Source organism: Phacochoerus africanus, chromosome 11 (assembly GCF_016906955.1).
Source record: "Phacochoerus africanus isolate WHEZ1 chromosome 11, ROS_Pafr_v1, whole genome shotgun sequence".
NCBI lineage: Eukaryota > Metazoa > Chordata > Mammalia > Artiodactyla > Suidae > Phacochoerus > Phacochoerus africanus.
The window spans coordinates 22,436,679-22,453,155 of NC_062554.1; the positions used below are offsets into that span (position 1 = coordinate 22,436,679).

General features: G+C 39.5%; 1 protein-coding gene across 3 annotated transcripts in view; it reads right to left on the reverse strand.

Moving 5' to 3' along the window:
• NOX4 (NADPH oxidase 4) overlaps positions 1 to 16,477 on the reverse strand; it is a 148,185-nt gene that overhangs the window by 105,702 nt on the left and 26,006 nt on the right. For all 3 annotated transcript variants that reach the window (XM_047753098.1, XM_047753095.1, XM_047753097.1), the window contains exons 3-6: positions 14,217 to 14,327; positions 12,303 to 12,387; positions 7,726 to 7,823; positions 3,950 to 3,977 (exon numbers count right to left, since the gene is read on the reverse strand). In XM_047753098.1, the coding sequence (XP_047609054.1) occupies positions 3,950 to 3,977; positions 7,726 to 7,823; positions 12,303 to 12,387; positions 14,217 to 14,327 (322 nt within the window). The remainder of the gene's footprint in view (positions 1 to 3,949; positions 3,978 to 7,725; positions 7,824 to 12,302; positions 12,388 to 14,216; positions 14,328 to 16,477) is intronic.

The following is a 16,477-nucleotide window of genomic DNA, read 5'->3' on the forward strand; positions in this document are numbered from 1 at the left end:
CATCACTATCTAGAATACTTTTCAAGAAAAAAAAAAAATCTAAACCTTTCTAAAAAACGGCAACTTCAAATGTAGAACAAAAAAATGGTGAGGAGTTCCCGTGGGGGTTCAGCCACTAACGAACCCGACCAGGATCCATGAGGACATGGATTTGAACCCTGGACCTACTCATGAGGTTAAGGATCCGCCACTGCCATGAGCTGTGGTGTAGGTCGCAGACGCAGCTTGGATCTTGCTTGCTGTGGCTGTAGTGTAGGCTGGCAGCTGTACCTCTGATTTGACCCCTAGCCTGGGAACCTCCATATGCAGCAGGAGTGGCCCTAAACAGACAAAAAAAAAAAAAAAAGGTGAATTTCAAGAAAAAAGTTATGGTACTGATGTTTCAAGAACATGTACAGACATATTTCCTCTTAATATGAAAAATATGCTGAAATAAGTGCTTCTGATATTATGTAACACTCAATTTTTAAGCGTCCGAACATGTCAGTTTTCAAAAGTCACATGGACATCATAGATTGTGACAAATTAGCGTGAGGTCATCTAGCACATCCAGAGCAAACAGGGGATATGCCATATTAAAAAGAGTGAAAATCACAAAGCCTCCTCTCATCTAATCTTATTATTATCAAATAAAATCCTTTCCATAAGTTACCTTTATGGACTCTCATAATCACACAAGCAACAATAAGTCCTAAAGGACCTAGCTCAGAGATTCCATCTTAAATCTTTGCAGACAAGGTATCGAGACAACTCTGTCTCCAAAAGTACAGACATCCTCCCACTCCTCTTGCCAAAGAACCACCTATGAAACAGAAGGGCCATCATGGATTGCAAGCCAGTAGCAGAAGCCAACTAGCTGGATACACTATAACAATACTGACATGCATTATTAGGATCACAGAGGGTTTAGAATCATTGGAAAATAACATTAGAAACCCCAGTGCAGTAGAAACAAGTTTCCACTTGTAAAGGGCCACATGGGAAATAAGGCAGTTGGCTTTGGAACTTAACACTTGAGTACTCTCTGTTTTTTCACTCTTTCCAATACAGAGGTTTGGAAACCTAACAAACTTGGCTTCCCCTGAGGTGCTTATTAACCCAAATCATCTTTTCTCTACACTCCTTTCACAGGGTACTCTCTTTCCCATCATTTTTCCCACTGCCCCAGATAAGGACCTAATTCCCCACGATTACAGAAGAGGGAGATAACTGCACTAGTTCACACTAAAGAACTAATAGCACAGAAAAATACTATTTGAAAAAAAAAGCATGCCTCAAAATGACCAAGCCTTTTCAATCCCAACTATTCAGCTCCCAAAACACAAACATTTATCCACCCAAATGTTCAAAAATGGTCATTGCCACTTTATTTTTCATATTCAAGGTCTTTAAACAATTCAAATCTCCATCAACAGATGAATGGATAAACCATTGTGGTATTATCTCGAACCTGGAAAGTTAATCCGCAGTTTAAAAAAAAAAGCCACAAACTGCTGATACGCATATATGCTGATATGCATATACCTATGCATATATGACAACACAGATAAATCACAAAATTAACAGACTGAGTGAAAAAAGTCAGATCTCCCTCCTCCATAAAAAATTGCAAAAGAATATAAGCTCTATGATTCCTTTTATAGACTCTCTAGAAAATTTAAAGCATTCTTTAGTAATAGAAAACAGATTCACAGCTAGGAAGGATTGAAAGCAAGATGCATTATGGAAGGGCACAAGAAACTTTTTAGGATGATGGATTTTGACCTCAGTGTCTCATGTGTATCCATATGTCAAAGCCAATCAAATAGCATGCTTTACATATATACATAATTTAGAATACTTCAATTATAACTCAATAAATTAAAGGATGAAAAAAAGAAGGCCTGTCTTCAAATAATTAAAAAAAAAAATCCTTATTTGACCAAATGAGTAAATAAATGATGGAATCCCAGATGGCTCTATAATGTGAAATTTATGATTGGAAAGGCCATTCCAACAATTTTATTGAGCCTTCATGGATGTTACTGTGCCCACATACAAGGTAGTCCTGAACATGCCAAGATTAGTTATGGAAAGTCTGCAAATCACTTCATCAGAAGGACACCTGAAAAAATGGAGTATGTTTAGAATACAGGCATCATTTCCAAAGGCTGTTATTTGAACATTAATTCCTTGAGGTATTAATTTCTATTACTCAAAAAAGCTATAATCGTTCCTTGAATAGCCACAGTGCACATTAATGTAAAGAAGCACTAAAGTCAAAAAACCAATTTAAATTTGAACAGATACTTCCTCAAACATTTAACTAGAGCATTCCTTTTAGAGCAGAACAAGGAAAACATATTGGAAAGACAGGCTGAAATAGCTGATCTCAGTCGTCTGAATTCAAAATGAAGTAGAGGCCCAGACAGCCTGGAGCATGTATGTATATTCTGGGATTATGGTCCTATTCCTGTCCTTTAGGCCAAACCCCAATCTCAACCTCTTCTTCTCTGTAGAAGATAATATGAAAACAAAGTTCTTATTTATTTCCCTTCAATTGATTCATATGAACCAAAAAAAAACACTGATTCACACATGAGGTTTTGTTTTTCTCCTTTTTCTCCCTTCGACTTCTCATCCAATGCTTAAGGATTAAATAAAAATATGTTTTCAATAAGCGAAGCTGTAAACAAAACTAAACTGTGTTCCAAAGGAGACATGGTAAAGTGTGTACTTTGCAAATGGCAAATATCATACAGAAATGTATATACATAAATAAATCTGAATATACAGTTGTGGTCTGTAGGAGAAATCACCTGAATTGTTTTCATTTTTCAATAAAATTGATTCAAAAATTGATTCAAAAGAAACACAATGCATTTGGCAGAGCCATGCCTCAGTTCCATGCACAATTCTGATCCTTAATAAAGTAGTACAGCCAAGGAGTTCCCGTCATGGCGCAGTGGTTAACGAATCCGACTAGGAACCATGAGGTTGCGGGTTCGGTCCCTGCCCTTGCTCAGTGGGTTAAGGATCCGGCGTTGCCATGAGCTGTGGTGTAGGTTGCAGACGCGGCTCGGATCCCGCGTTGCTGTGGCTCTGGCATAGGCTGGTGGCTACGGCTCCGATTCAACCCCTAGCCTAGGAACCTCCATACGCCCATATGCGGGAGCGGCCCAAAGAAATAGCAAAAAGACCAAAAAAAAAAGTAGTACAGGCAAGCCTTATGATAGACCATCTCCTCTATACAATCATCCATGTCCCTGAAATACATACTAAAAATTTCCCCAATAGTTTACTTTTCATTATTAAACATGTAAGTTTGAGAAAAAGAAAAAAAAATTAAGAACTATACTAACATCAGGGCAAAATTTTGAGATGTTCAAAGGTGCTTTAATAAGTTAAGAGCCTAGACTGAGATTTCATGGACAATATGCTTGAGAAGGGAAAATAAATCACTAATGAAAAAGGAGACACATTTCAAGAAAAATAACTTATTTTCATGACTGTTTATCCTCCTCTTTATAGGTTTTAATGTTACAACATATCCCACTAAATTACTGAATTATAAGAACTACACTGATACTCGGAGTGCTTGGTGTTTCTTTCCAGCTCCTTGAGGACAAAAACCTATTCTGTAAGTGTTATGTCCAACAGTACTTGCCACAGCAGTGGGCACATAGTGGGTCCTCAATAAGCATATGGCATTATGTTATCTTCATTGAAAGAATGTATGAAAGGCCAACGCATTTGCTCACTTTTACTCTTCATTCATTTGAACCCTGACTCGTTGCCCAGTCCCTCTGTTTTCACTGCAACTTCATGCTTGAACCTCTAACCTTTGTTCTGATATGCAAATTTTCCTTATGTTATGTTTTAGCATATATCTAAATGCTGTATAATTTGATGATTATTATTTTCAAAGACTTTCCTGAATCTTCTGAAGGACCAATGAATAACAACTTACCAGTTGTGAAGAGAAGTTTTCTGGGATCCTGAGAAAAAGGGGGGAAAAAATTGAAAAATAAAACACTGATAATATAAAATTCTACAAGGAGTCTGCCAGAGATAAGAGCCGTATATTAGGTATGTAAGATACTGCTGTCCCAATGGAATATGAGAGTCCCACCTGAGTTTCATAATGTTTTCACAATGCTAGAGAAGACTGTAACATGTACAAAATCCAACTGCAAGAAATTTATCCATCTGAAAGAGGAAAAATGTTAGATGAGGAGTCAGAAGGCCTAGGCTTTCATCTTAATGGCTAATTATAAGCCGGTGGCAGTGGCCTGAAGCCCACTCTTTGACCATTCTGAGACTTCATGTCTTTAGCTATAATGTGGGAACACTAATATACACTCTGTCTATCATAACTGCCAAAATGCACCTACAAAGTGTCAAGACATGAGAAATAAAAGTGATGAAATATTATGTAGAGGGGGTTATACCATGTAAATTCAGTGCAAAGAATACTGAGAACTGGAGTTCCCATTGTGGCTCAGTGGTTAACAAATGCGACTAAGAACCATGAGGTTGCGGGTTCGATCCCTGGCCTTGCTCAGCGGGTTAAGGATCCGGCATTGCCATGAGCTCTGGTGTAGGTCACAGATGTGGCTTGGATCCCACGTTGCTGTGGCTGTGGCTGTGGCATAGGCCGGAGGCTACAGCTCCGATTCGACCCCTAGCCTGGGAACCTCCATATGCCAGAGTGTGGCCCTGGAAAAAGACAAAAAAAAAAAAAAAAGGATACTGAGAACTAAAATGTCTCAAATGCTACTGTGAGAAATAGTAATGATATTTAAATAAAGAGGAAAGTTTCCTGCTACTCCGAAATATAAAATATTAATATTGTTACTATAATATTTCCTTTAAAATACATACTTGTGGTGTAATAGACTGAAGTCAACTCCCTTTCTATCTTCTGGAAAGCTGAGATCAATTGCCAGGAGAAGGTGGATTTAATTTTTCATCCTAATGGTGCCCAATATTATACAACTTCAGAATTTCTTTTCTTATGTTTCCATTGAATCTGGAGTCAGGCCAGGCTATATACAAAGCAGGAAACCATTTATAGGATCTAATTTCAGGGTCCTTGAATAAGGATCATTTGTCCAAGAATAGCTCCTCATTCAACTTAGATCAAAGGACTTCTACCCCTGGTATAAGAAACATGATTAAAGGCTAATCTAGAGTAACCTCATACATAAATAACTAGCAAAAACATAAGATGGGCTGAACAAAGTGGTAACACCAGAAATGTGAATGAATAGCTATGGAAACTGAGAGGATGGGAAAATTCATGTTGCCAGGGAATGAAGACAAAATATAAGATGAAGAGACTGTTTCACAGATGACGAAATGAGGGCATCAAGAATGCACCACCATCACAAACTGGAGGATGAAGGGGTCACTGGAGATATGGAGAAGTCAGAGAAACCCAAAGCAAGAACAAAAAGGTGCATGGCACTAACCCACCCTTTTCAAAGACAATTCACAGAAGAATATACCCGTTTATATATGTAGTATCTGTGTGTGTGTATGCGTGTATTTTTTCATCTTCATCTAACATGTGGCCTAGTACCTACTAGGTACTCGAAAATATTTATTAGAAGAAAGAAGAGGAGGAGGAGAAAAGGAAGATATGAAAGATAGGAAAGAAGGAAGGACAAAAAGGGAAAATGTAAACGAAAATGAGTTACCATTTTTCACCCATCAGATCGGCCATGTTTTTTCAAAAAAGTGGTGTAAAAATAAACATTCTGATAATATTGGTGGAGTGTGTCGACTGGTGAAGCTTTTTTGGAAGGCAACTTGTCCATCAAAACAAAAAGTGTGCAGGAGTTCCCATCGTGGCTCAGTGGTTAATGAACCTGACTAGCATCCATGAGAATGTGGGTTCAATCCCTGGTCTCACTCAGTGGCTAAGGATCCAGCACTGCCATGAAATGTGGTGTAGGTGGAAGATGCAGCTCAGATCCTGCACTGCTGTGGCTGTGGTGTAGGCCAGAAGCTACAGCTCTGATTCAACCCCTAGCCTGGAAACCTCCATATGCCATGAGTGTGGCCCTTAAAAAAAAAGAAAAGAAAAAGACCAAAAAAATCTGCATACCTTTGAAACCAAAATTCTACTTCCATGAATCTGCCTAGCAGAAGCACACCAAAAAAAATTACTGACATGCAGTTCATGACAAAAATTTGTAATCAAGCTAAACATCTGTGAATAAGGAAAGGCTCAAAGGGATGAGGTAGATGTATATTTTCTGATACAACAAGCCACAATACATATATTTATGGAAATAAGTAAATTGCTGAAGAATATGTATCATAAAATACCACTCACAATATCTTAAAAGAAAATATAGAATTGCTCACCATGGCTATTTCTGGAAGAGAAGCTTTCATTTTTCATTTACTTGGGAATTTTAAAATATTTTACATTGAGCATAATTCCTTAAAGTGGAATAAATTTAATAACTAGAAATGTTGAAATGACTAAAAATACTGGAATATTAAGTAATCGTAAATTACAATAAAATGATAAAAATCATTATAGTGATTGAAGACATGTGAATTATAAAGCAAAAGAGAGACGCAAAGAAGGAAAAGATTTAAAAAAGGAAACTGCAAGGCAGGACTAGCACACAAGTGGTCCCCGGTGATATAGGCAGAGGGAGACAGAGCGATGTCGGAAGGGGTAGGAGACAGGCAGAGTGGGGGACCTGGTCTGAAGTCATTGCATGTGATGAGCTCCCACTGGCACGCTAAGGAGCTGGGCTTGTCTGGGGTTTTTGTGTTGGGTGCACTCTACGATCACCTGCTGTGCTTTAAAAAAATATTAACGCCTGGCCCTAACCCAGATCAATGAAATTACATGGGTGTTTTTTAAAAAACAAACAAACAAAAAACTAGTATCATCAAGAGATTTGCCCAGGGCTGCTTGTTCTTTTTGTTTTGTGATGGAGTAGGGAAGATGGGGAGCCATCTATTAAGTCACTAGCAGCCTTTAGCAGAACAGGGTGGGGTTCTGATCACCGGGGACACTTCACGCTTCCGTGCTGAGGCAGACTTGGCTTGGGGAATCAAAGGCAGCCTGAGGACACTGTAAAAGTGCTGAGCCACAGAGACCTAACCAGGGCTGTGTATGTGCTTGCCCTGGGCTCTGGCCTGGCATCCCACGTGGACAATTTCATTTCAAGGGCAGCTCGACATGGAGAAAAGCACCCCTAAATCAGCTATTGCCCCACAGAGAATTCAGTTCAAGATCACCTATTCTAAGGAATAAAAACAAAATAAAACAGAGTGAAGTCTTAGAACTTTAAGTTAAATCAACTGATGGTCCAGGATCCTCAAAGAATCAATCTTCTTTTCTGCCTTTTCCGCCAAGCACAGCGTCTGAGTTACTGAAGGATCTTCCCCTGGAAAGGCACTGCTGACAGTCTCCACTGAGTGATAAGAATTAGACAAAAGCTGTTGGGAGGCAGACAGCAGGCCTGAGTGGCAACCATCAGGACCCTGCAGAATATAAAAAGCAGACCCTCTCCGAACTTTCATTTTCAGCAGGAGAGACTGTGAAACAGTAATTACCTCCATTTTCTATTGAAAGGGAATAAAATTCCACTTGACAAGTGCATTTTAAAAGCATTCAAAAGGAACGGCAAGGTACAAATTTTCTATGAAAATCACAGACCCTTCTTAGTCATCTCAGGCAAGTGAAAGGAAGATGAGAAGACAGAGACCACCCACCTCGTCTCGGTATCTGGCGGCATTCAGTTCAACGAAATCCTCGCGATAGTTCACGGAGAAGTTGAGGGCGTTCACCAGGTGGGCAGCCACGTGCACACCTACAGAATCGCACCAGGCTCGAGTCAGTGGGGTTGCCGGATGTGCCCTGTGCTAGAGGACTCAGTTCCTCGCCTTAAGTAAATACAGGGTCACACTGTGACAGCCGTATGCACAATAAAACGTTCAATTACGAGGGGAGTTTTAAAAGCACAAAGAATCTTAATTATAGGCAGTTTTAGGATGAGAAAGCACGTAAAGAAAGAGAATTTTCAAAGGCGGAAATAGAATAACCTTAGTAAGTCAGGGTTACAAACACACAAGCACACACGTATGTATGTAATAACAGGGGCGTTTATTTAATTTTTTTATTTAAGCAGCTCCCCTTATTCACTGTTTCACTTTCCGAGGTTTCCGTTACCTGCAGTCAGCTGCCGTCTGAAAACACGAAATGGAAAATTCCAGAAATAAACAGTTTCTAAGTTTTAACTTTTGTGCTCTCCTGAGCGTGATGAAATCTCTGGCTATCCCACTCCCTCCCAGTGGGAATGTAAATCATTCCTTTGTCCAGCACATCCCACCTGTGAGTCATGTAGTAAACAGCCTGATTACCAGATCAACTGTTGGAGGTACCAGTGCTTGTCATGGAGCAGCCCTCATTTTACTTAAGAATGGCCCCACACTGCAAGAGCAGTGATGCTGGCAATTCAGATATGTAGAGAGAAGCTATAAAGTGCTTCCTTTAAGTGAAGACGTCAAAGTTCTTGACTTAATAAGGAAAGAAAAAATCCCGTATGTTGAGGTTGCTAAGATCTATGGTAGGAATGAATTGTCTATCCAGGAAACTGGGAAGAAAAAAAGAAATTCCTGCTCACTTTGCTGTTCCACCTCAAACTGCAGAAGTTACTGGCCACAGTATATGTTTGTTAAGATGGAAAAGGTATTAAATTTGAACCCTAAGATATTTTGGGAGAGAAGTGGGACCACATTCATGTAACTTTTATTATAGTATATTGTTACAATTGTCATATTTTATCATTAGTAACTGTTCATCTCTAACTGCCTAATTTATAAATTAAACTTTATCATGGGTATGTTTGTATAGGGAAAAACACAGTATCTACAGGATTCAGTACTAAGCTCAGTTTCAAGCATCCACTAGAAAGTATAAGGGGATAAGAGGAAACTGTTGTATTTTAAATTTTCTACATCTTTCACCTCTCCCAAAGCTCCAAACCTGTTATATAATCTGGTATACCTCACTAACACTCAACCTAAATTACAGACCCACTAAAAGGCTTTAACCAGTTGACATTTTTCATAATCCACAGATTCAAGTCATAGGGTCTAAACCCAATAGCAAAAGTGTCAGCAACCACTTCATGGGACAACAACTTAGGAAAATAATAATCACCATTTAATAACCTAACTACGAGGCACAGTAAAAAGCAGTCAACAGACTCAGAACTTATACCAAAGATAACAATGTTTGGAAATTACTAGAGTTGAAGCCAAATTCATTTGGCATGGCCAGGGAAAAGGGTTCCAAAGTAATAAAGTGTCTAGGTGAGACTCAACTATGGCACAGGTATAAAACATTATTAAAGCAAAACTGTCTGGGTCCTACAGCTTCAGCATGTCTAAAATCTACAGGAGAGTTCCTGCTGTGGCAAAGTGGGCTAGAGATCTGGCATTGCCATGCTGTGGTGTAGGTCACAACTGTGGCTCAGATTCAATCCCTGGCCCAGGAACTTCCATTTGCTGTGGGTGTGGCCGTAAATAAATAAATAGATAGATAAATAAATAAATCTTTAGGGGGAAAGATCCCTTTGTTTTATTTTATTTTGTCTTGTCTTATTTTATTTTTTGCTTTTTAGGGCTGCACCCATGGCATATGGAAGTTCCCAGGCTAGCGGTCAAATTGGAGACTCAGCTGCTGGCCTGCACCACAGCCACAGCAATGCCAGATCCAGGCCATGCCTGTGACCCACACCACAGCTCACAGGAACACTGGATCCTTAACCCACTGAGCGAGGCTAGGGCTCAAACGCACATCCTCATGGGTACTAGTTGCATTCATTTCCACTGAGCCACAACAGGAACTCCAGATCCCTTCATTTTCAGTGAAAAGTTGACATGCTAACTACATAGCTCATGGCTCAAAAGTGCAAAAGCATCCTTAAAGGAACTGCCATTGTTTCTAAATTCCGCCCCCCCCCCAAAAAAAAAATCCTAGCTAACAGATGTATGAGATACATCCTTAAGGGACACATTCACCTTCCTTAAAAGAATTACAGGTTTCTAATTAGGTTAAAAGAATTCAAGGCTTCTAATTATAGGCAGCAGAGAGAAAGTGATGCACTTTGTATGGATTTTCTCATTTAATTCTTGTAACAAAGAATGAGGGAGTTAGAGTCATCCTTATTTTACAGATAAGAACACTAAGGTTAAGAAAGATTAACGTGGAGTTCCCGTCGTGGCGCAGTGGTTGACGAATCCGACTAGGAACCATGAGATTTCGAGTTCGGTCCCTGCCCTTGCTCAGTGGGTTAACGATCCGGCGTTGCCCTGAGCTGGGGTGTAGGTTGCAGACGCGGCTCGGATCCGTGTTGCTGTGGCTCTGGCGTAGGCCAGTGGCTACAGCTCCGATTCAACCCCTAGCCTGGGAACCTCCATATGCCTCGGGAGCGGCCCAAGAAATAGCAACAACAACAACAACAACAACAACAAAAGACAAAAAAAAAAAAGAAAGAAAGGTTAACATAGCTAAGATCAGCCCCCTGGTGAGTGACAGAATGCAAACCTAGAAACACTGGATCATTCGTGGCAATACTCGACACCATCTCAGTCTCTTGGTTCTTCTCTAATGGACCAGACTATTTGGACACAATGACAGTTTAGAAGAAATCAAATTACAAGTGTGCCAACATTTCCTGCTCTTCCTTCATTTTTGACCTTTACCTCTCTCTGATCGAACCTGACCCTTGCCACACCCTTGGGCCTCATCTCATCCTGGACTCTTACTCCATCCCCAGCCTTGGGCTATACTGGAGTCTTAAGCCCATCCCTGAGTCTCTCCCATCTCCAATCTCCAGAGGTGGGAAGTACAAATGGTAAGATGCTCAGGCATAAAACCCTGGGAAGATGCCTCTTTCAACAACACTTGGCAATTTTTAAAAAGCTGAAAGTTTAGTAATTTCCTGGTAACAGCTATACCAAAACACTTTTGATTCAAAATAGCTGTCCACAAATATCCAGATCAAATGTCCCTAGTATCAAAACACCTATCTCCTATCAAATAATGACCAAATAGAAATGTCAAGTGCTATACCATTGAAATAACTTACCCCGAGAGTGTAAATTATAATAATTAATTTTATCCTAAAAACCTCACATGCATGTTCTCATTTTGGTCTTAAAACCATGAGGTAGGTGCTACTGTCAATCCATTTTATAGGCAAAACAATGAACGGAAGATCAGAGACATTATGTCACACACTAAGGCAGAGGGACAGCTGTGGATAGATCCTCCACAACCCAAGTCCAGAGTCCATGCATTTAATCAATACATGTATTACTTCCTGCTTCAAAAATTTGAAAAGTTACCATTTAAACACTCAGGATAAAAATTTATTTTAGGAGTTCCCGTAGTTCCCGAATAGGAACCATGAGGTTGCGGGTTCGGTCCCTGCCCTTGCTCAGTGGGTTAAGGATCCAGGTGTTGCTGTGACCTGTGGTGTAGGTTGCAGATGCGGCTCGGATCCTGCGTTGCTGTGGCTCTGGCGTAGGCCGGTGGCTACAGCTCCGATTCAACCCCTAGCCTGGGAACCTCCATATGCCGCGGGAGCGGCCCAAGAAATAGCAACAACAACAACAACAAAAAGACAAAAAAAAAAAAAAAACAGCAGCTACAGCTCCAATTCGACCCCTAGCCTGGGAACCTCCATATGCCATGGGAGCAGCCCCAGAAAAGGCAAAAAGACAAGAAAAAAAAATTTATTTTAAAGTGACTCTTAAAAACTAAAAAATTCTCACTTCATATTTTAACTTGGAATTGAGCAGGATAAATTTCCACAAATTTTAACATTTGCTCTTCTACCCAAGTGTTAATATCAAAGAAACACTCAAAAAATAAAACTTTGATGGAATCATATCCTATGAATGCACATTTCACATTCCAATTTTCATGCATTTGAACTATCATATCATTACTTAGAGGTTAAAAATTATAGCCTCCTTCCAATCTTTCTAAATGAAAATTACTTTCTAAATTACTTTTAGAAAACAACTATTACCAGCTTGAGAGCCAAACTTTGCACACTATAATGTAAAATATATATAGACACATTATTTTTTTGTCTATGACACATCTATTTTCTGTAGCACCACGAGATAAACCTCTTCAAACACACGGATGAGAAAACTAAGCTATATAATAAGAAAACAAGTTGGTGACAGTGAGTGATTTATAAACAATAAAAAATACCATTCATAAAATGTGCTATTCTAACATAATATTGAATATGTTTTGGTTTTCTCACCTGAAAAAATACAGATAGTAACACCACAGGTTATATGGAATGTTCTGCTTTTATCCAACAGTCTTCTGGTTCTCCTGCTTGGAACCTAAATAAAAATCATTTGATATGGTAAAAATGATGCAGTAAATAGGATATATGCACAAAATTTTGGAAATATTGGCAGAGGCTTATTAATTAAAAATTGTGGGCGTTCCCGTCGTGGCTCAGTGGTTAACGAATCCGACTAGGAACCATGAGGTTGCGGGTTCCATCCCTGGCCTTGCTTAGTGGGTTAAGGATCTGGCGTTGCCGTGAGCTGTGGTGTAGGCTGCAGACACAGCTCAGATCCCTCGTTGCTGTGGCTCTGGCGTAGGCCAGTGGCTACAGCTCCAATTGGACCCCTAGCTTGGGAACCTCCATCTGCCGCGTGAGCAGCCCAAGAAATGGCAAAAAAAAAAAAAAGAAAGAAAAAAAAATTGTTGAGATGAAGTATGATATACCTATTTGGGAACACCCAAACCATTAAAGATAATGTGAGAAGCTGATTATTGATGAGGAAAGATGTGCAAGATATACTGTTAGGTAAAATAGTTATAAAACATAAACTACACTATGATTCTGTATTACTTAAAATGAATGGCATTATATGATAACATATTTGCAGGCATTTACCCCAAACAGCAATTGTGGTTGTTCTGGCAGAGCAGTATGAGAAGAAACCTTCACTTATTACTTTGCATATTTCTGGAATTTTAATTTTATAATATATATGACTTTCTTTGGGGGTCAAAAATAAGATTATTTTTAAAAGAAGCAATTGCATCTACAGGTTTAAATGCCTGGTTGATCTTATACAAAAACGAAATGTCAAGCATCTTTGAAAACCTATGTTTCACATTAGGGGACAATTCTTTAAGACTATTAAATACTGAGAGACTCAGGTGGGCACTTTTCATTTCCTGCCATTTATCTTCGCTTTCTTCCCACCAAGTCAATGGCCAGCCACAGGGATCAAATCCTCGCATTTTACCATAGCTGGCAACCTAGAGAACGTGTTATTTCCCCCAATTACTGCATTAAAAATAAAGAGTTTCTAAATATAATTCTGTGAAAAGGTTGAGAAGTTTTACCGCAGTAAATCCACTCACATGACCCTCACAGAACATCAAGTGACCTCATGTTAACAATTCCTTTTAAAACATCGTATCAATTCAGCAGTACCTAACAAACTGAAGTGAAGGAGGGAATAAACACACACGCATACACACGCACACACAGATAAGAGGGGACAAAAACCAATTTCAGTTGAATTTTAACTTTCAAAGGGCTCTTCCACTTTCTTAAATCCTCTGTTTTACAGCACTTGATATCTTACATGACATCATGTCTTAAGACATCTATGGCAAGCCGTCTACATAGCTGAAACCAGGTGTGTGTTTTAAGAAAGCAATTGCCACCAATACTACTCATCCTGGGCATTGATCAAAAGTCCAAAGAGCTCTGGTCTGCTCACTTGAATTTAATTAAATGAAAATACAAGATCTTAATGAGGAATAGTATAGAGGAAAGAACTCAGAACCGGGGCTGATCTTAGCCAACATTCACTAGTCTCAAGATCTTGGTCCTGTTACTGAAACTCTCTATGCTCCAGGTGCTTTATATGCAATACCCTCAGAATCGTGAGGATTCCACAAGCACACATGTGAATTACATATATGTTAGCACAGTGCCCAATACTGTTTCTATTATCTGCTGCCTTGTCTTTTGTTATAGACTAGCTCACTGATCATCTTGACAGGTGACCTGGTCTTGACGAACATCTTTGAAGAAATCCACTCTAGCAGAAAGTCAGACGAAGAAAACTAAGGAGGGGTAACATGCCACTTATACACTTGATTTTTATTTGGGAACCTTCGACTAGAATTTCGAACTTACCTTCTGGGATCCTCGAAGGTAAGCCAGGAGTGTCCGGCACATGGGTAAGAGGATAAGGCTGCAGTTGAGGTTAAGAACAGATGCGGAGGCTCTGCTTAGGCACAATCCTAGCTGAACAAATAAGGCAAGGGTCAAAACACGGTCAAGGGCAAAAGTCAACTACAAATATGCTGCAGACCTCACCCCACAGGATCACGGCAAATGCCAACTCCTTCCAGAGTCATGAATAACCTTCCATTTTCCTCTCACCAAAAGAAAAACTGGTCTCTCTCTCTCCCCTCCCCTGCCTCATTTTTGGCCACATCTGCAGTATATGGAAGTTCCCAGGCCAGGGATGGAATCCAAGCTGCAGCTGCGACCTATGCCAGATCCTTAACCCACTGGCTGGGCTGGGAATTGAACCTGCGCCTCAGCAGTGACCCAAGCCACTGCAGAGACAACACCAGATCCTTAACCCACAGGAACTCCAGAAACTGGTCTCTTTCTGTTCTGCACTGCCATAAAACTTAGCCTCCTCTCATTGCTACCAGTGTTCTATTCACCTGACTACATTCTTTCAGTGCAATGTCAATTTCTTATTCTACACCCACTATACTGTGCTGGGTCTCAAGAGCCCTAAGAGCGTCAGCATATTGTGTACCTCCACATCAGTACAGCGTTGAACCCTTTGTTCACTGACAAGGGACCAAGAATGTCAAACAGAAGTTTTGCATCTGTGTTCTCTCTAGAACACTCTGAGCCTCTGCACAACTCCCTTCACGCCAGCATCTGTCTTTAAGCTCTTCACCTTACTGACTCTGCTCATCTTTCAGGTCATCTGACCTCTCTAAAGTTCTTCCCTGACCCCAACCCAGGAGAAATCCCAGATCAGCTGTGCCTCATGCCAAGCTCGCCACAACCTTGCTGTACAACATATATTTCAAAGAATCAGTCCCTTTGGGTATTATTCCAAAACTTCTTGGCTATGAATTTTAAATCAAATTCTTGCTATAGACACCTGCTGTTATCTGGTACCACCCACATTCTTCATAGGAATGGTGTATCACATGAAAAGAAGAGATGGGGTTATATCTGTGCACTTGTCCTGAAATAAACATAAAACTACTTTAAGTCTTTACTAAGAAATGGGTGTAAGTCAGATGCTTTTCTTATCTTAAAATTGTTTGTTCCCCTGAGAGTCCGAACTTAACTCTTGGCAAAAGAGCAATCGTGTTACATGGTGTTTCTTGTCAACTATATGAAATACCATTCCTGAAGGGAGAGGGGACAATAAGGCATGTCAGGAAAGCAGTAATTTTCATTGACATATAGAAAGAGGAATTAATATTTCCAGTTAGGCTATTCCTACATAGTGCATTGAGCACCTCAGGGATATAGTTCAATAAATACACCGGTAAATGGGCAAATAAAAACAATCCTCTCTGGACTATCTAAAAAAAATGTTAAATATAATTTTCTCACTTCAATGAGCAAAATTATTATCATCTCGGAGTGATAAGTTTTTGTTATTTAGGCCTCCAGAGAAATAGAGCAATCGCTATCTTTTTTTGATCTGGCTTCTGCATGTGACAAGAAAATTTTAGCTCAAGGGATTTTAGATGATAATTTTGTCTGCAATTTTAATGTACTAGGAAAATAACTCACTTAAAATATATCAGCTAAAATCTACCATAAATTCAGGACTTAAGAGATACAAATAAATTATCCAAATGTCCTTTGTGGTTCAGTCTTTAAAGAAAATTCTTCTATTTTTGCATTTTCTGACCATTTATTGCATGTCTGGAAGTGTTTTATTGCTGTGTTTACCTTAAATCACACAGTAATTTAATTCAAAGTGGATTTAAGTGTCCCCTTGGGATAAATGGAGTTTATTTTGGCATTCCACTTCTTCCACATGACTTTGCAAAATCTAACCGGAAATTTTACTAAGGACTCATTTCCCTGTATATGTTTGTTCCTGAATATACTTAGTTCTTCAAACCAAGGTGAAAAATTGTTTTTCTTAGCTTATTAGACCACAAAATTCCCTCATTCAGAAGCAGTGAAGAGAGTGAGGACATGGAGACATCTCACTTTAGTGGCACAATCACAGGAAACCATTTTATCTACCTTACTACATGGGTACTAGTCTATGGCTAAGATTTGTTTTATTTAGTCATCACTAATTCTTGACCTTCATAAGAATCAGCTGCTTCCAGTGTCCAAGGCTCATAGCCTTCATAAGGATCAGCTACTTTCAATGCCTAAGTTATGTGCCCTCC